The 19,957-nt window shown below is 37.9% G+C and overlaps 1 protein-coding gene across 1 annotated transcript in view; it reads left to right on the top strand.

Moving 5' to 3' along the window:
• The window catches only part of RecQ4 (RecQ4 helicase), a 35,287-nt gene extending 16,132 nt beyond the window's left edge, over positions 1 to 19,155 (top strand). Inside the window, exons 11-17 of the mRNA XM_090160837.1 lie at positions 845 to 952; positions 4,631 to 4,700; positions 7,599 to 7,729; positions 9,447 to 9,597; positions 12,696 to 12,888; positions 16,742 to 16,886; positions 18,835 to 19,155. Of these exons, the coding sequence (XP_090016963.1) occupies positions 845 to 952; positions 4,631 to 4,700; positions 7,599 to 7,729; positions 9,447 to 9,597; positions 12,696 to 12,888; positions 16,742 to 16,886; positions 18,835 to 19,059 (1,023 nt within the window). The 3' untranslated portion in view covers positions 19,060 to 19,155. The remainder of the gene's footprint in view (positions 1 to 844; positions 953 to 4,630; positions 4,701 to 7,598; positions 7,730 to 9,446; positions 9,598 to 12,695; positions 12,889 to 16,741; positions 16,887 to 18,834) is intronic.
• The last annotated feature ends 802 nt before the right edge of the window (positions 19,156 to 19,957 follow it).

Raw genomic sequence — 19,957 nt, 5'->3', positions numbered from 1 at the left:
TTAGCTTTGTGGTCCATTTTCATTATGGACTATTTTACCTATTCCCGTACTTTACGAGTTAATTGATCACTCTTTGCAATGCAGTCCCATGGCAGTCCATTGGTGGTTCTTATTAACTTAGCATTTCGAAAGCTTATTACATTATCGTTTGTTTTGGAAATAAGGTATTGATTTAGGTTTATTGATCATTCAATTCCTTATACGTAAAACAATTATATGATTTTATTAAAGAAATTTCGATGTCGTATTAGTCAGAGTTCGTACACGACAAAAGTCCTTCTAGTCTATACTTTTGTAATTGTTCAAGTGATTAGCTACTAGTATATTTTGGTGATAAAATGGTTAAACAGTTTCTATTTTTTAAGTTAAAATCAAAGATTTATTTCACTAAATATAGATTTTGTTTTTAAATGAAATAGTATATATTTTCCTATAAAATCCTATGATTTTGAAAAATAGTCCTATGAAATCATATGATTTTGAAAAATAGTCCTATGAAATCATATGATTTTGAAAAATAGTCCTATGAAATCATATGATTTTGAAAAATAGTCCTATAAAATCCTATAATTTTGAAAAATAGTCCTTTAAAGTCCTATAATTTAGAAAAATAGTCCTTTAAAGTTCTATAAAATCCTTTAATTTTGAAAAATATACCTATAAATTCCTATAATTAAAAAAATGGTCCTATAAAGTCCTATATTTTTAGAAATATAATCCTATTTATTGAAGATTTGAGTGGGGGCCCTGTGATCGACATAAACTTACCATGGAAACGGAAATAGGCCACACCCTTCGATTTAAGGAAATTTAGTGCGAAAATTCAATTGTTTGTGTTTTCCAGGGAAGCGACCTCGTGGAACTAAGGCGCCATATTTACGGCGACGGCGTGGATCGTCATGTGGTCAGGAAACTTCTCAACCGTGTTTTCAGAAATTGCGCTTGCATTCGGGTAATGATCCGTCTAGTTTTAGAAGTATCATAAGTCTATAACACTTCCATAAGTGTACGCTAAAATAAAAAATACTTCGTGAGGTCTCAAGGCTTCAAAACGTTTATAGCCTCGATGTTGGGACTAAGTTATTTAAGATAGTTAATTATTAATTGTTTTAAGTTACAGTCGTAACTTAATAAGGGTTTTTCTTATTTAAAATAATATAATTAGAGGTTTAATAATAAGCAAATAGGCTTAATTTTAAAAGGAATTTAAATATTTATAATTGAGGTTAATTTGATTATTGGTTACCTAATTTAAAATAAACCCTCAACAAATTTAAAGTAATTACCAAACTAACGAATTACCAGGTTTGGGAAAAAAATTAAAAAATACAATATGGTTAAAACCACTAATAAAAAAATGGTCAAATTGACTGATTTCAAAATTACTTTTTTGCGCGTGACAGTACCTTTACATTGTGAGGTATAGCAGGCGGCGTGCAAAATGAATTTTAAGATCCCCCAATTGCTTATATCTAGCCCTCTTTACTTCGTGAAAGGACGTAGCAGACGACAAAAAGTGAAGATTAAGTTTTAGTTTCGTTTTGGAATAAAAAATGCTGAATATTATATTCTGCATTTTTTATTTGAAATAAATTTTGCAATATTTTTAATTCATTTCTCAATATTTTTTTAATAAAGTGGTTTTAACCATGGATTTTTGCCTAAAACTGGCATAAACAAGGGTGGTTTAAACTAGTCTGGCCTTCGAGAATAAATAAAGACGGGAAATTCGAACCAAATAGATCTAGGGGTCAAAAACTAAATAAAAGTAATTAAAAATAGCCAGAATTTCCAGCGGTAAAACGGTTTCGTTAGGGCTAGACACCAACTATAAGTTCGCCAAGGTAACATGAAGTACGTGGTATAGCTTTTAAAGAGTTATTTAAATTAAATTATGAATAGTTCTTTTTACAAAGTAACGTGGCCTGGTTTTAAAAAATAATAATAAAAATCAGCAAGGCACCTAAGTCATCGAGCGACTTTTAAAGCCATTAATTCAGGTGGCCGGGCTACGACGCGTAGGAGGGTGGTGGCAAGCCCTTCATGCCACGCGAGCCAACCGCTCCCTACACTCACTATTACCATTAACCTCAACAAGTTTTATTGAAGGGGAAACCGAAGAACTCGGGGGAAAACCCCTTAAACCAGTGGGGAGATATCTGGCAAACTCAACGCGGAAGGAGTTGTTCCGGGTTTTCATCCAGTGCCACAAGCTGGGATCGAACCCGACTCCTCTTGCTGCGAGGCGAAAGTGTGAACCACTCCGCCATCCCACAAAAATAGTGAGTGTAGGGAGCTGTTGGCTCGCGTGGCATGAAGGGCTTGCCACCACCCTCCTTCGCATTGTAACCCAGCCACCTGCGTTAATCTCTTTAAACGTCGCTTGATGACTTGGGCTTAAGGTGGTGTATTGGGATTATTAAAAAAAAAACATTTGAACAAGTTGGGCAAGACCACTTTTTATTTTATAAAATCAACTATTCTGATACCATTGGCACCACCTGAGGCCCAAGTCATCAAGCGACTTTTAAAGCCATTAATTCAGGTGGCCGGGTTACAATGCGAATTTAAAGAACTACAAATTCGTTTGAAAATGGCATGTGACTAGGGTATACCTTAACACCTCCACAAAACACGTTTTTATTTTACCCTTAATCAATATTGTATCACAATGGCCTCCGAAAAGGTTTGTGGTTTTGGCTTCCAGGCGATGATATATCATCAGGAGGCTTATTTAAAATTTGGGATCTTCATAAAATTACACGGATTTTTAACTACCCGGAATATAAACGAAATGAATGATTCAGAGCTAATAATTGAAAAGTTCATTTTCCTTGGAATTGGATATTTTCAGATTGCGTACCACGCCCACGGGGTTATTAAATGGTACAAAACTAAATGACCTTGAACCATGTCCTCAAGGGCATTCAAAATTATTTTGAGAACCGTTCGGCTTAGAGACTGGGTTCCAATTAGAAAGGTGTGCGCCACCGCATTTTATGTCTAAGTGACCCTGAACCGATGCAAATGAGCCAATAGGAAGCTGAGAAAATACACCAAAAACAAGATGTGAAATAAAAATGTTCAATGACTAATTATCAACATAAAAATGTGTTTCAATTAAGCTCAAATTAGGTCGGTTTAAATAAATTTGGATATAAAAAGTGTTGGCGCACACTTTCAGAATTGGAACCGAGCTTCCAAACCTTACGGTTTTCGAGCTACATTTTGAATGACCTTGAAGAAATGGTTCCCGGTCTAGCGAATTTTTATAACATAAGATATCTTACCAGAGTGAATTATTGCTGAAAATGTCGTAGCGCAAGTACTTTCTAAACTATTAACACCTAAGCATGAGCTCTTGGAAATTTTTATATATTACCGTCTTGTTTTTGGTGTTTATTTTCTTGGATTCTTTTTATGCAAGTTGCATCGGTTCAGGGTCACTTGGTCATAAAATACTATGGCGCATACTTTTCTAATTGGAACGGAGTCTCTAAGCCCAACGGTTCTGGAGATAGGTTTTGATTGACCTTGAGGACATGGCTCAAGGTCATTGCGTTTTGTATCATTTAATGACGTATTGCGTGTGTTATGCGATCTGAAAATATCAATTCCTAGGAAAAATGGCTTTTGTATTATTAACTCTGGATCGTTTTAGTGAACACCCTGTATACGTTAACAGTTGGAATCGAATGTCAGACGTCACGCGGTTTTTACAAATTGATTGTCTGGCTGTCGTCGCTAAGAAACCGCGCCAGGAAAACAAAATGGAGGACACTCACTCTGAAAACAGAGTTAACCGACTGTCCAGAATTTTTTTTTTAAGAAACCGCGATTAGTTTTCACGCTGAAGATCTTGAAAAATTTGTCACGTTCTTCACGAAACTGATCTAGCTCCGTGTAAAATCACTTATTTAGATGGTTTAAGAAGAGCTAAGGAGGTAAGGGAACTCCTATGGCAGACGAGGCTTAATTTCGACCAGGAGCCGTGTCTAGGTTAGCGCGTCGCGAATTAAATCTCCGTTGGAAACCACGTATGATTCTATGAGAATCATCAGAGCCAACATGGTATTACTTAGACATTACAACTGTATAGTTTCCTGGTACTATCAATAACCAAGTTTCAATAACTCAGGGTTGCCACGGTATCTGGAAAACCTGGAATTCCTGGAAAAATCCGGGAATTTGAATATGGGTATAAAAATCAAGGAATTTTAAAAATTAGTCTAAAATTCAGGGAAAAGTCAGGGAATTTAATTTCGGTGACAAATAGGAAACGTACTAAAATATAGGTAAAAAATACCAAATCTTAACACCAAATAAGTCAGGGAAAATCTCCGGAGATGGTCAGGGAAAACTTGGAAAAGTCGGGGAATTTGATTGTGAAAAGGCTGGCAACCCTGTAACTTCACCGCCATCTATCTACTCTAAAAATAACTATTAGGATGGTACTTTTCACAGCAAAATGAAGCCTAAACTGACGTCATAGTTCAACGAGGTCACTCGTAGGTATGGCGACTAAGTACCATCATGGTCTACCTTTTGAGTCACCTAACTGCGCGTGCGTCAGATATTATTGAAACTCGCTTATTATCATATAATTCTGAATTTTATTTTTTTGAAATAGCAATGCGAAGGACACAATATCGCCTTGTCCGTCAGTCAGTTGATCGAAGAACTAGATTTGAAAGAAGAAAGTAAGTTTTTTTGTGGCTTTAATATGCAAAAGAATCTCGGCTTATTTTATACTTCGGGATAATCGTTTCTTTTCGCTTGTTCCGGGATTTTGGAGTTGGGTAAGAAGAGTAAGGCTATGACGTCATTTTACTCCGATTCTGTGGTGGCGAATAGTTCGAATCGGAATAAAAACGTTCTTCCAAAATGGCTGCCTGTGGTCTTTTTAGCAGATAAATTTGACGACAAAATCCGATTTACTCTCTTTACACCACCTTTTCAGAAGGAGTAAAAAGAGTGCCCCTAATACTCCGGAACAAGCGAACAGTTTATAGGCTGGAGTAATTCTCATCCCCGGAACAGACGAATGAAACGTTTTATGGTAAAAAGAGTACACTTCAGACTGAGAAATAATTATTTTTTTTAAACTGGACCTGTGTCCAGTAGAGCCTAGGTAGTTTAATTAAAAAACTGGCCACTGGCCACTTACCATTTTAACCTTCAAAATCAGGCTTTCATAATTTATGGTCCAATGGAGTGTAGAGTAGACAGACTCACGACACCCAGTCACCACCCATACACACACTTGACACAAGGCCTAGCACACAGCATAGAAGCAAAGACCAAACAATTTTAGGGATTATTATAGTATTTTATTAATGAATTAATATCTTGAAGGGAAAAAACTTTGAATTAATTAAGTGGTCACCAGGGCCACTAACACCCCAAGCATTTAAAAACTGGCGATTGGCCTGTGATAGTGCCTTATTTCTCACACTGGTACACTTTTAGTCCGAGAACAGGCGAAAAGAAACCACCTATGGAGGTTGGTACACGACTACAAGACCTATCTGGAAAAGTCGGGGAATTTGAAAATAAGGCTAAATAGATCAGACATAAATTTTTTAAAGATCTATCAAAAATTCATATTAAATATTTTGCAAGATTTGACCTCAAAACATTCAATTATTGCCCTGTAACGCAAATAGTCGTTTTAGAGTCGGTCTTTGGTAGAAAAGTCGCTATTGGGTCCTAGTCCACATGCCGACTCTAATATCTTAAACGTTTTTTGAGATAATTCCCCGTAAGTTAGCTTTTGATTCCTTTTACAGTCGGTATGGCGACCTTACATATTGAACCACTTGCCGACTTAAAAAAAGACTTTACAATGTTTGGTATTTATTTATAAGAGTAACGGAATTCAGATATAGTAAATAAGTAGCAATATTTTTTATTATCCCCTGTAGCACATTGAAGTTGGGCCGACGTCGGAAATGGGGTTTTGTAGTCGGTTGACCATCACATTTCTAGTCGGTATAGAGTCACGTTTTGCAAATTGGGCCGACTGTGGTCCGACGTCGTTTTGGAGTAGGAAACAGGTACATTTTTAGTCGGCAGAGAGTCGACCTTTAAAGCAAGTGTCGGCTCTATCGTTGCCCTCTGTATTTTTGATTGGGTCTATGTAACGAAGATGGCTATGATTGCTTAGATCGTCGGGAAGGTGCTTCCATCTATTATCGACTTTCAAAAACGTATTGTCATTTATTTGAAAATCGACGATTACGTGATTGAAACACGTGATTGCGGAAAAACCAATCCAAGCCAAGTTGACTGCGCACGTGATTACGCAAAGCCAATCAAAGGAAGGGGTACCTCGAGGCACCTACTTTTGAGGGAATAATTTGCTCGCTCAACTTGTTTCAGTTTCGACTAAACTCGACGTTAGTGACATCTCTCGCTCGCCAACGATACTAACCTTAAAATAGGAGCCGACACTTGCTTTATAGGTCGGCCGAGCCTAACTCCCCTAGGACATATCGACTGTAAAACCGAGGGTCGGCCGATATAGCCTTTTGAGGGTTTGACCGACATCGACTCAACTCTATTGCGCAACAGTGGGTTTAACAAAAATGGTCAGGGGAAATTTGGCAAATTGGTGATGGAAAATCAGAGTACGAACCCTGTTTGCAGCCAATACCGATCACGCCCTAACAGTAAACTCCGTCCCCCTAAAATAAATTAAATCAGCTCGGTTCCCTTAAACTGACGTCTTTTGACGTGATTGAAGCCATTTGGACTTTCCCCTCTACTTAATGTCAATCAAATCAGCTCGGTCTCTCATTGGTTCCCTTAAACTGACGTCTTTTGACGTGATTGAAGCCATTTGGACTTTCCCCTCTACTTAATGTCAATCAAATCAGCTCGGTCTCTCATTGGTTCCCTTAAACTGACGTCTTTTGACGTGATTGAAGCCATTTGGACTTTCCCCTCTACTTAATGTCAATCAAATCAGCTCGGTCTCTCATTGGTTCCCTTAAACTGACGTCTTTTGACGTGATTGAAGCCATTTGGACTTTCCCCTTTACTTAATGTCAATCAAATCAGCTCGGTCTCTCATTGGTTCCCTTAAACTGACGTCTTTTGACGTGATTGAAGCCATTTGGACTTTCCCCTCTACTTAATGTCAATCAAATCAGCTCGGTCTCTCATTGGTTCCCTTAAACTGACGTCTTTTGACGTGATTGAAGCCATTTGGACTTTCCCCTCTACTTAATGTCAATCAAATCAGCTCGGTCTCTCATTGGTTCCCTTAAACTGACGTCTTTTGACGTGATTGAAGCCATTTGGACTTTCCCCTTTACTTAATGTCAATCAAATCAGCTCGGTCTCTCATTGGTTCCCTTAAACTGACGTCTTTTGACGAGATTGAAGCCATTTGGACTTTCCCCTTTACTTAATGTCAATCAAATCAGCTCGGTCTCTCATTGGTTCCCTTAAACTGACGTCTTTTGACGTGATTGAAGCCATTTGAACTTTCCCCTCTACTTGTGCTGGGCTGAAAATTCAAGCATAAATCCATTCTTGGCTTTTACGTGACTATTCGATCTTAGAAGCCTAAACAAACACAATTGCCATTGCAGATATCACCACTTTGTTTTGCTATTTGGAGTTGCACAGCGAGAAGTGGTTGGAGCTGTTGCCTTCGACCATGGCCCGCTGTATTATTCGCTGCTACCAGGGAGCCAAACAACTGGATCGCATATGCAAAATTGTACGTAAATACCACTCTTATAAACACCGATAGTAATAGCAGCACCCCACACAAGGAGAACGCAACCCGTCAATAGTCGTGCATTTTCTCGCGTACAGTTTTAATTGGTTAGACGCTTTAGGAAATTGCCCCCCCCCCCGGCCCGTAAAAGGTTCAGCGTAAAGGTTCGTCCAATGAAATTTGTACACAACACTGCGTTTGTGTGGTTAAAGGCTAGCTGCGTTCTCCTTGTGTTTGTTGCTCTTAGATAGCTAGATGTTCAGTGTTCCGACGTGCAAAATAGTGGAAAATCCCCGCCTGGACAAAAGTGAATTTATTGGCCAATGTGGTCAAAAGTGGACAATAAATATTTTACCACAGAAAGTTATAAAATAATAATAAAAAAATATTTTAACACAGAAATTTCAGATTTGGGCTACTTAAGGCAAATATATATCCATAGGAATGGTTAGATTCTGATCAACATTAGAATAGTCTGTTAATTTTTTTGGAATAATTAACTCTAACATTGTTAGTTCAGTGTAAACTAAGACTTTTTTACAATAAACTTCTTCAAAATTTAATTCCCATTATTTTTTTCAGCTTTGAAATGCAATTTTTCTTTATTAGCCACTTTTTGCCATTTTCCACTATTTTCCACTGGCCAGGACGTTTCTCCAGAAAGGTGGCTTCCTAGGAACACTGATTAATACGCTTTATCGGGAATATACGAATACACTCGGCATGTTTAAAGTTCCATTACTATTCGTGGTTTAAACTACGTCGAATTTATTACCCTTTTTACCAAATTCATTGGCTGACGTCGCTAAGAAACCGACAAAAATTGGCGACGTACAACCGAAAAATAAACGTTACAGAAAATAGATTTAAGAAACCATGATTAGTTCTTGTCTTTCTTGAATAATTTTCAGGAAAATTTGCTTAGTTCCGCATAAATACACGTATTTAGATAAAGACAGGCCCGTAGCTAGGATTTTTCAGTTGAGGGGGCACCCTTAAAACTCAATCTCTTTCCTAAGACCTTTAAAATTAGCTTAAAGGACCACACTGGCGTTTAACATTGGAACACGTGATTTAAATAAATCTTAATTAAATTTATATAAAAGGTAAATCGAAAAGCTGTATATGTTTTTATAAAATAAAAGATTAAATAAGTTAAAAGTAAAAAATGTTTATACCCGCGTCACGAGCTTAAACTATTTAGTACTTTATTGGCACGTGGACTTCAAATTCCAAAATTTTATATATCTTCATCAACTATAGCTAGTGACGTAGAAAAAAACATTTACACGTGGCCTCCCGTATTTTATAGAATCACCTATTGAGTTACGTTACTATGACTTGATTAATCTCGGGCGAGCCGATAGCGAAACTAAAATATTGTCAACTTAAAACTGTACACAAGTATGGTGTGTCGAATTATAATGGTGGAAGGGATACTATTATAGTAAAGCAAGGTACGCGAAAGTTCGGAAAGTAAATAATTTAGTTTGGACTTAACTAAATATAATACGCGAGTAAGATATTATTTATTGATTTTATTTACTAACTTTGATATTTTGGTAGGGCACAATGATATTTTGAGTTAATTAGTATTTTTTTCTAGCCTAGGCTTAATGTAGAATCTACGCTGAGTTTAGCAGAGTAGTAAGACGCCAGGGGGAAATCTAGATTGTAAACCCCGCCCATTTCGGTATCTGATTGTAAATATTTGTAGTGCGAACCAGTCGCCGTTGGCCGCCAAATGTCCGAAAAATCAGCCGGAAAAGTGGAAAATGCCCAGATCTCGTTCAACTACATCGACGTCGCCAACAGCCGAAGCTGGAACCCGTTCCTGGTCCGAAGAGCTTTGAAGCAACTCGAATTTGGTAAGCTTATCAGGCAACTCGATGTACTTTAAAAGGTCAGAGATCTCCAAAATGGAGGGGAAAAGGTCCAGGGATAAATGAATAATCTCCAAAATGGAGGGGAAAAGGTCCAGGGATAAATGAATAATCTCCAAAATGGAGGGGAAAAGGTCCAGGGATAAATGAATAATCTCCAAAATGGAGGGGAAAAGGTCCAGGGATAAATGAATAATCTCCAAAATGGAGGGGAAAAGGTCCAGGGATAAATGAATAATCTCCAAAATGGAGGGGAAAAGGTCCAGGGATAAATGAATAATCTCCAAAATGGAGGGGAAAAGGTCCAGGGATAAATGAATAATCTCCAAAATGGAGGGGAAAAGGTCCAGGGATAAATGAATAATCTCCAAAATGGAGGGGAAAAGGTCCAGGGATAAATGAATAATCTCCAAAATGGAAGGGAAAAGGTCCAGGGATAAATGAATAATCTCCAAAATGGAGGGGAAAAGGTCCAGGGATAAATGAATAATCTCCAAAATGGAGGGGAAAAGGTCCAGGGATAAATGAATAATCTCCAAAATGGAGGGGAAAAGGTCCAGGGATAAATGAATAATCTCCAAAATGGAGGGGAAAAGGTCCAGGGATAAATGAATAATCTCCAAAATGGAGGGGAAAAGGTCCAGGGATAAATGAATAATCTCCAAAATGGAAGGGAAAAGGTCCAGGGATAAATGAATAATCTCCAAAATGGAGGGGAAAAGGTCCAGGGATAAATGAATAATCTCCAAAATGGAGGGGAAAAGGTCCAGGGATAAATGAATAATCTCCAAAATGGAGGGGAAAAGGTCCAGGGATAAATGAATAATCTCTAAAATGGAGGGGAAAAGGTCCAGGGATAAATGAATAATCTCCAAAATGGAGGGGAAAAGGTCCAGGGATAAATGAATAATCTCCAAAATGGAGGGGAAAAGGTCCAGGGATAAATGAATAATCTAAAAAATGGAGGGGAAAAGGTCCAGGGATAAATGAATAATCTCCAAAATGGAGCGGAAAAGGTCCAGGGATAAATGAATAATCTCCAAAATGGAGGGGGAAAGGTCCAGGGATAAATGAATAATCTCCAAAATGGAGGGGAAAAGGTCCAGGGATAAATGAATAATCTCCAAAATGGAGGGGAAAAGGTCCAGGGATAAATGAATAATCTCCAAAATGGAAGGGAAAAGGTCCAGGGATAAATGAATAATCTCCAAAATGGAGGGGAAAAGGTCCAGGGATAAATGAATAATCTCCAAAATGGAGGGGAAAAGGTCCAGGGATAAATGAATAATCTCCAAAATGGAAGGGAAAAGGTCCAGGGATAAATGAATAATCTCCAAAATGGAGGGGAAAAGGTCCAGGGATAAATGAATAATCTCCAAAATGGAGGGGCAAAGGTCCAGGGATAAATGAATAATCTCCAAAATGGAGGGGAAAAGGTCCAGGGATAAATGAATAATCTCCAAAATGGAGGGGAAAAGGTCCAGGGATAAATGAATAATCTCCAAAATGGAGGGGAAAAGGTCCAGGGATAAATGAATAATCTCCAAAATGGAGGGGAAAAGGTCCAGGGATAACTGAATAATCTCCAAAATGGAGGGGAAAAGGTCCAGGGATAAATGAATAATCTCCAAAATGGAGGGGAAAAGGTCCAGGGATAAATGAATAATCTCCAAAATGGAGGGGAAAAGGTCCAGGGATAAATGAATAATCTCCAAAATGGAGGGGAAAAGGTCCAGGGATAAATGAATAATCTCCAAAATGGAAGGGAAAAGGTCCAGGGATAAATGAATAATCTCCAAAATGGAGGGGAAAAGGTCCAGGGATAAATGAATAATCTCCAAAATGGAGGGGAAAAGGTCCAGGGATAAATGAATAATCTCCAAAATGGAGGGGAAAAGGTCCAGGGATAAATGAATAATCTCCAAAATGGAGGGGAAAAGGTCCAGGGATAAATGAATAATCTCCAAAATGGAGGGGAAAAGGTCCAGGGATAAATGAATAATCTCCAAAATGGAGGGGAAAAGGTCCAGGGATAAATGAATAATCTCCAAAATGGAGGGGAAAAGGTCCAGGGATAAATGAATAATCTCCAAAATGGAAGGGAAAAGGTCCAGGGATAAATGAATAATCTCCAAAATGGAGGGGAAAAGGTCCAGGGATAAATGAATAATCTCCAAAATGGAAGGGAAAAGGTCCAGGGATAAATGAATAATCTCCAAAATGGAGGGGAAAAGGTCCAGGGATAAATGAATAATCTCCAAAATGGAGGGGAAAAGGTCCAGGGATAAATGAATAATCTCCAAAATGGAGGGAAAAGGATTTAGGGATATTCACCGTCGAGTTAATCTTCCAGGGATTTAAATAGTTTCGTAAAAGTCAGCTATAAAATGAGGATTTTATTTAGTCAAACCATAAGCCTATCATAAGGCCCCCATAAGTAAAGGTCTATCATAGGGCCCCGTGTGAACAGCATTGTCCTTGCGAGAAGAAAATTAACGTACGACATCTTCTTTTTAAAAATTTCTACATCTAAAATATTCTCTTAGTTGGTAGAGCAGCCAAGCTCGGGTTGATAAACGCCACACAAAACGCGTCTAAAATCTCAAATTTGAAAAATAATTACCTTCAGAAACGAAACTCTTATTTTAGGTTCTGATGAATCATTTTGCCAAGATAAATGTTCATTTTAAGTTTTAAAGCCATAAAATTGCGAATAAGCCTTGGCTACGGTGCTAAGGGCTGGCAGTGGAGATTTATCGCGCGTGGTTCTAACTTATAAGTTTAAAAACGTTCGCGCACGGTTTACGCGCATTCATCATACATTTCGCGAAATTTATTTCGGAAATGCATAGTTGAGGACGTAGCCCCTAGGAGGCGCAGATTTTGAATACCTACCACGTAATAACGGGAATGTGATCGTCAAAAATATTGGCTTCTAAAGGCCTTTGCTTATGGGGACCTTATGATAGGCTTATGGTCAAACCAACCATGAAAAGCAAAGTATTATTCCCTAACTAAGCCAGGCAATATAGATATTATTATAATTTCAATGTGAGTAATATTTCTTGTCCCCTTTTGCAAAGCGAATACGGGCGGAAACGTCCACCGATCAGGCGTCATTGTGGAGTTTTCAGATCTGTCTTTCCACCTGAAAAGACGGGGCAACTACAGCGACGAACAGAAAGACCAAATGTTGAATTACCTGTTCGAGCGGGTCGTCTCGTCCGAGAAGAGGCAACTGCATCAGCTTTCCAACATCCTCGAGACTTTTAAAAGGTATTGGTTCTTTTGGAGCAGTGCCGCTCGTTGCGCCACGGTGGCCGATGTTGGAAACATTGTCACCCAAATATTGAACACGTGCCTAATCTAAGCTACCATCTTTTAGCTCCTCGCGATGTAGCGTTTTCAGCGTTCATAAAGACCTGGAAAACCTGCAAATATCAGGGAATTATATTGTCCGCGGGGCTAGGACAACCTGCAAATATCAGGGAATTATATTGTCCGCGGGGCTAGGACAACCGGCAAATATCAGGGAATTATATTGTCCGTGGGGCTAGGACAACCTGCAAATATCAGGGAATTATATTGTCCGTGGGGCTAGGGCAACCTGCAAATATCAGGGAATTATTTTGTCCGCGGGGCTAAGACAACCTGCAAATATCAGGGAATTATTTTGTCCGCGGGGCTAGGACAACCGGCAAATATCAGGGAATTATTTTGTCCGCGGGGCTAGGACAACCGGCAAATATCAGGCAATTATTTTGTCCGCGGGGCTAGGACAACCGGCAAATATCAGGGAATTATATTGTCCGTGGGGCTAGGACAACCTGCAAATATCAGGGAATTATATTGTCCGTGGGGCTAGGGCAACCTGCAAATATCAGGGAATTATATTGTCCGCGGGGCTAGGACAACCGGCAAATATCAGGGAATTATATTGTCCTCGGAGTTAGGAAAAATTTGCAAATATCAAGGAATTGTATTGTCCGCAGGGCTAGAAAAACCTGCAAATATTAGGGAATTATATTGTTTTCAGGCCTAGGACAACCTGCAAATATCAGGGAATTATATTTAGAGGTCGGCGTTTGGATAACAATTAACCGTTTATTTGGATAATATCCATAAACAAAAATTATCCAACAAATAATCAGTTATTTTTGGCTTTTTCCCATATTAAATCGTTTTTATCCATGGATAATATCCATGGATAAACGGTTAACCGCATTTTTTATGATTAATTGAAATTTTGCCAGTTAATTTATCTGTTACGCCGATCTCTAATTATATTGTCCGCAGGGTTCCCACAATACCTGGAAAACCTGGAATTCCTACCATTTCCTGGAAAACGCGGGGAATTTGATAAGGGGTTTAATAACAAGGGAATTTTGAAAATTAGTATAATAATTAGGAAATTTAATTTGATTTGTAATTTAAAAACAATAAGACGGGAAATCCACGAAAATAGTTAGGGAAAACCTGGAAAATGGATGCGAATAGAAAATCTTTACTAAATTATTGGTTAACAATTGTCAAAATTTGGCATACAATAAATAAGTAAGGGGAAATCTCCAGAAATGGCTGGTAAAACTTGGAAAATTCAGAGAATTTGAATCTGAAAAAACTGGCAACCCTGGTCAGAGAAATTCCCATTTTTAGTTCCACATCGAGATATATATATATCGAAGTGGGACTATTGCTATGGATGGATTGTCGTTAAGTGTTGTGTGTTTGTTTGTTTGGTGTGGAAAGCAACGACACGGCAGATGGCGCTGCGAAAATAATTTGCAGTTTTGGCGAAACCGGAATTCGAACTCACAAACGGCCAGTCAAAAACTCCAAATAATGACGCCTTTACGCTCTCGGAACTTCTACTGTATTCTCGCCAGTTTTAGCGACGCGGGGGGGAGTTGGCTAGTTAAGTTGTCGAAATTCTCGTCCCTTTTTCCGCCTTATTTTACGTATATTTTCGGAGTTTAAGGTCAAGTGAACCTCAAACTTCGCGTCGGGTAGTGGGTGGTGGGCACACTCGCTTAAGATGCCTCGCTCGAAAGTGAGTAATCGAATAAACGAGCTCGAAAATTTTAAATGTTCGGGTGGTGAGCAGTGGTAGGTGGGCACACTCGCTTAAGATGCCTCGCTCGAAAGTGAGTACTCGAATAAACGAGCTCGAAAATTTTAAATGCCCTCTTCCCCATATGTACTTATAAATGCTCTAAAAGCCCCACAATGAGATACTTATTTACTTATTTAAATAAATAAACAAGACACATTAAAAAACTTCATCACTCGTTACACCAAACAAAAGGTTCAAGACAAACTACGAGTTCAATCCACACCTGACGAACTTCCTTTTGGGTAATAAAAGCAATAATGGAACCATAAAGAAACAATAATAAATTGAAGTCACTATCGGGAGAAGGTATTATATTATTAAGAACACGCGTACGCTTAAACAGTTAAAGCATTGAAGACTCTATTTCCCTTCACACACTTACGTACCGCCATTATTAATTATTGGACTCCCATACTCATCCAAAAACTAGGGGCATTCGGGCATATGTATTTTTATATCTATGAATGTAAATTTTTATTACGATAATCTTTGCCGTATACCATTCGCAAAACTTAGGTATATTAACTTACAAGTTCACGTAAAGACTACCCGTTTATAGCTCTACCACAAATAGATCGAAATTTAAAATATAGCTTTTTGTCAAATTACCTTGCAAGTTAAGTCAAAACCCCTATGCATTAATCAAGAATGAATTTATGTACTTAGAATATGGGAGACCAAAAAATCCAAAGCAGTCGGACTTAAGCTTAATTACATTCAAGGGTATCTTTTTTTTGAATTTGTGCAGTAATAGGAATTTTGGTGTTTGAACCATACCCAAATGTTTGATATAAATTTCCTAAAATAAACATATTTGAATCCCAGTTTAATAATTTCTTTAAATCATTTTTCCACTAATTTCAATAATTTAAAAAAATTATGTTTGTCGTGTTTTGCTTACCTATTTCACCTTTGATACTTTACGTCTATCTAACGATAGGAAATCAAATGGCCTCAACAGCTTTTGTATTGGTTTGCCCATCCGGGTATCCTGAGGGTGGGCGGTGGCCACTCTTTAAAATAGGATGGTAAATAGTATATCTAACTATAGGAAATCACATGGGCTCAACAGTTTTTATATTAGTTTGCCCACCCGGGTCTCCTGATGGTGGGCGGCATCCACCCTTTCACTTAGGGTGGCAATTTATATATCCAACGATAAGAAATCACAAAGCCTCAAAAGCTTTGTATTAGTTTGCCTACCTGTGTCTACTAAGGGTGTATGGCTTTGCCCACTCAAATACACTGATGTGGAACTAATATTACGGCCTGGGCCGACTTGTTTTGTATATTCCAGGGAAATTTGGTTCTAGAGTATAAATTTAAATGAATACGTTTTTCCATAAGTCTATAATATTGTTCCATAAGTTTGTCACTTTGGGGTTTATTTTACTGAGAGCTAGTAACGGAGTTACATCATCAAAAGAAGAAAATCTCCCCCTAGCGAGGCGCTGTTAAAGGCTACGTGTGACGCGTTAGCGAGCCTACGCAAAACGACGACGAAGCCCGTAATGCAGTCTGTCTCGTGAATAGCTCTCAGTAATATTTTAGCTTGTGGATAATAGGAAGTGTCACACTTATGTAGCAATATTATACACTTATGGTTTTTCTTATTAAAGATTTGCTTTCATTACTGAAAATATAAGAAAAATTGGTTTGCCATTAATTCCATTATTTAATTGACGCGAAGTAAATATCGAAATAATTGTCATCTTAGGCGTAGTAATAGGTAGCCCAGCGATCCAGTAATTCCTATATTTTAAACCTTTCCTATGAAAATCCTTGAAATCCTATAAGTTTGAGTAAGTACATGTAGCCCATTATTCGCGATGCACAATTGATTTGGAATAAATTTTTGTCGTATATTAGCCTATATAATTAATGTTGCTTTATAATCCTTAAATTTCAAAATATAATCCTATTTTTTTCTGAGAAACTATGACTTTAAATAAATTTCCATTTAATCTCTAAATGGAAACCTAATGGTCAGATAAATTTAAAACGAGCGTTTTGTAGTTTTTCTAGTGACGATGTGGACGACTGCTTCGAAAACAACGAAGGCAACAGCAATGGCATCAAATCCCAGTTGATGGCGTATTTCCACGCTGAAGACCACCAAGTGCCATCGACAGACGACGTTTTTGTGGGACCGGTTTCGGATGTCAGTAATTTCATTCTTTTCGCTCCGAGTTTGATAACGGTTGAAATTACTTCAAATATATGTAGAATTTTTGAAAATTTAACAAATTTCTGTTGAATTTTTGATAATTCCACAAATCTTCGACGAATTTCTGTTGAATTTTTGATAGTTCCACAATTTCTCTACAAAATTTTGGGAAAATTCTACAAATGCTCGACGAAATTCTGTGGATTTTTTTTAAAATTGCACAAACCTTCGACGTAACTCTTTTAAATTTTGAGAATTTCACAAATCTTCGACGAACGTAGAATTTTTGAAATTTCCCCAAATTCTTAAAAAAAAACCAATTCCATGGAAAACTTAACCGGAATTATCTTTTGAATGTACGTGTTAGCATAAGTACATAAGTTTATATGACCCTTAATTCTAGCCTTGTCCAGGGCCGGTTGACTTGGGCCTAAGGTGGTCCCTTATGTATTAGCCTAGCTGATTATTATTATTATTAGGGTCCTGTGCAAAGTAGAATTTGGGCCCCTAAAAAATTTCAGACCTTACTTTTTGACAAAAAAATGGAAAAAAATCGCTTTATTAAATTTGTGAGGGCTTGGCTTTTTTGCCCCCTTCTTGATACGGACTTTTCTACCTTTTCGTTTAATTCATTATAGTCGGGAGGTGGTTTTCCCGCTCTAACAGTGGTTCCCTAAATCTGACGCCTTCCTCTGCTATACTCTGATTACTATTATTATTTAAATAATAAAAATAAAACCCAATTTATATTTCACTAGCTTTAATACCCGGCTTCGCCCGGGGTCTTAGTTTTAATGAATTAGATCTGATTTGTACGTAAGAGTGGTAAACGCAACACGCGTAGCAAAAAGTCCTCGTAGCAAAAACGTAACACGCGTAGCAAAAAGTCTTCGTAGCAAAAACGTAACACTCGTAGCAAAAACGTAACACGCGTAGCAAAAACGTAACACGCGTAGCAAAAACGTAACACGCGTAGCAAAAACGTAACACGCGTAGCAAAAAGTCCTCGTAGCAAAAACGTAACACGCGTAGCAAAAAGTCCTCGTAGAAAAAACGTAACACGCGTAGCAAAAAGTCCTCGTAGCAAAAACGTAACACGCGTAGCAAAAAGTCCTCGTAGCAAAAACGTAACACGCGTAGCAAAAAGTCCTCGTAGCAAAAACGTAACACGCGTAGCAAAAAGTCCTCGTAGCAAAAACGTAACACGCGTAGCAAAAAGTCCTCGTAGCAAAAACGTAACACGCGTAGCAAAAAGTCCTCGTAGCAAAAACGTAACACGCGTAGCAAAAAGTCCTCGTAGCAAAAACGTTACACGCGTAGCAAAAAGTCCTCGTAGCAAAAACGTAACACGCGTAGCAAAAAGTCCTCGTAGCAAAAACGTAACACGCGTAGCAAAAAGTCCTCGTAGCAAAAACGTTACACGCGTAGCAAAAAGTCCTCGTAGCAAAAACGTAACACGCGTAGCAAAAAGTCCTCGTAGCAAAAACGTAACACGCGTAGCAAAAAGTCCTGAACTACTTAAAAATCCCCACTAAACCTCCCCTTTCTTTCACACTAACTCCCCTTCTTCGAATTTCACACTAACCCGTTAAAAAAAGTTTGAAGGTTGGGACGGGGCAAGGAACTCAAGAGAGGAGATAAGGGAAGCAAAGGGGTGGAAGTCAAGGAAAAAAATTGAAAGCCGAGACCAGCCGGGAAGCATAGAGGCGAAAGTCCAAAGTCGAGTAAAATAAAAATAAAATTGAATTAGATTAATAAGCATGTTAGGTATTTGGAATTAGGCGCGTTTAGTTGGAAATCAGGTCCTGAACGTTGAGTTAAAATTTCAAAGCTAACCGTTCTCGAGTTTTTAGGAACATGACATACAAATAAATAAAAGGACAAACTTTAAGTTATAGATATTTGCTTTTATTTAATAATTTGATGTTTGTGTTAAAAATAGAATGTGGATGTTTTGAGGCAAGACATTCGAGCGTTACTGAACGTGCACCACGACGTGTCGTTCACGGGTCGGCAAGTGGCTCAGATCTTTTACGGGATCGCCAGCCCCAAATTCCCCGGTGACGTGTGGGGGCGGGCTCGTCGCTTTTGGAGGTGTCGCTTGGACTGCGACTTCAACCAAATCATCGCCATCGCCAACGAGCAAATTCTTCAACAACGCTTTTAAATATTTTGTACGCTTTTTTTATTTTTATAGTATTACATTTCTTATATTTATATTTTTTTATTCATAAATATTTTTATATGACGCAAAATAAAACACAAATTTACCCTAAGAATTTATTTATTTATTGAGTATATGAAAGGTCTTACGCTATACAGGATGTTTCAAATGGTTATGCAAATATTTGAAGGAGTTGTAGGGGTGAGTTGAGAAGTATGCCAATTTTTCTCCCATTTTCCTACGATGAGTGAAAAGAGCGCCAGAGAGCTTCAAAGTGTGGCCTTAGACCAAGAAACACCTTCACACGCTATTTCCACTTCTCCTACAACAAAATTTGAACTAAGACCATCCTCTAAATCCAGAGGTTGATGGTCATTTTCAAATTGCAGTTCTGTATTTGAGTCAGTTTGGTGATTTATTTTGCTGTATGTCCTTATGTTTCTAGACTAAACAAAAACAATTTTTAGATTAGTATTATGAAAATTTATGAAGTTAATATAAAGTAAACTTTAATTACCTTCTGAGTACTCATGTGTGAAAACATCTACGGTTGAATGCTCAGATTGAGTGTAGAAAATTGGGACTGGATTTTCTGGGGTTGGCCCATTATTTCCCATAAAATGTTTTCAGCAAATGTATGTGTTTTTGGATACGCGTTCGATATTAAAGCAAGTGTCGGCTCTAGGTGAAGTAGCTCTTTTTTCAACAGATGTCGCTAGCGTCTAAATCAAAACAAGATGCTGGAGCTACATTTTGACCCAAAAGGCGGGACATAAAAGTATGCTCGTTTGTAAATTTGTCAATAACTTCAATTATAATAATTGTTTACAATATATTTTATATGAGATATATAATTTCGGTTAAAGTTAACTAAGTAGAGTAAAAGTGGTCTAAATATAAC

Source organism: Leiobunum rupestre, chromosome 10 (assembly GCF_980474605.1).
Source record: "Leiobunum rupestre chromosome 10, qqLeiRupe1.1.hap1, whole genome shotgun sequence".
Classification (NCBI taxonomy): Eukaryota; Metazoa; Arthropoda; class Arachnida; order Opiliones; family Sclerosomatidae; genus Leiobunum; species Leiobunum rupestre.
The sequence above is the reverse complement of the archived record's forward strand: the minus strand, read 5'-3'. Positions and strand labels throughout refer to the sequence as shown.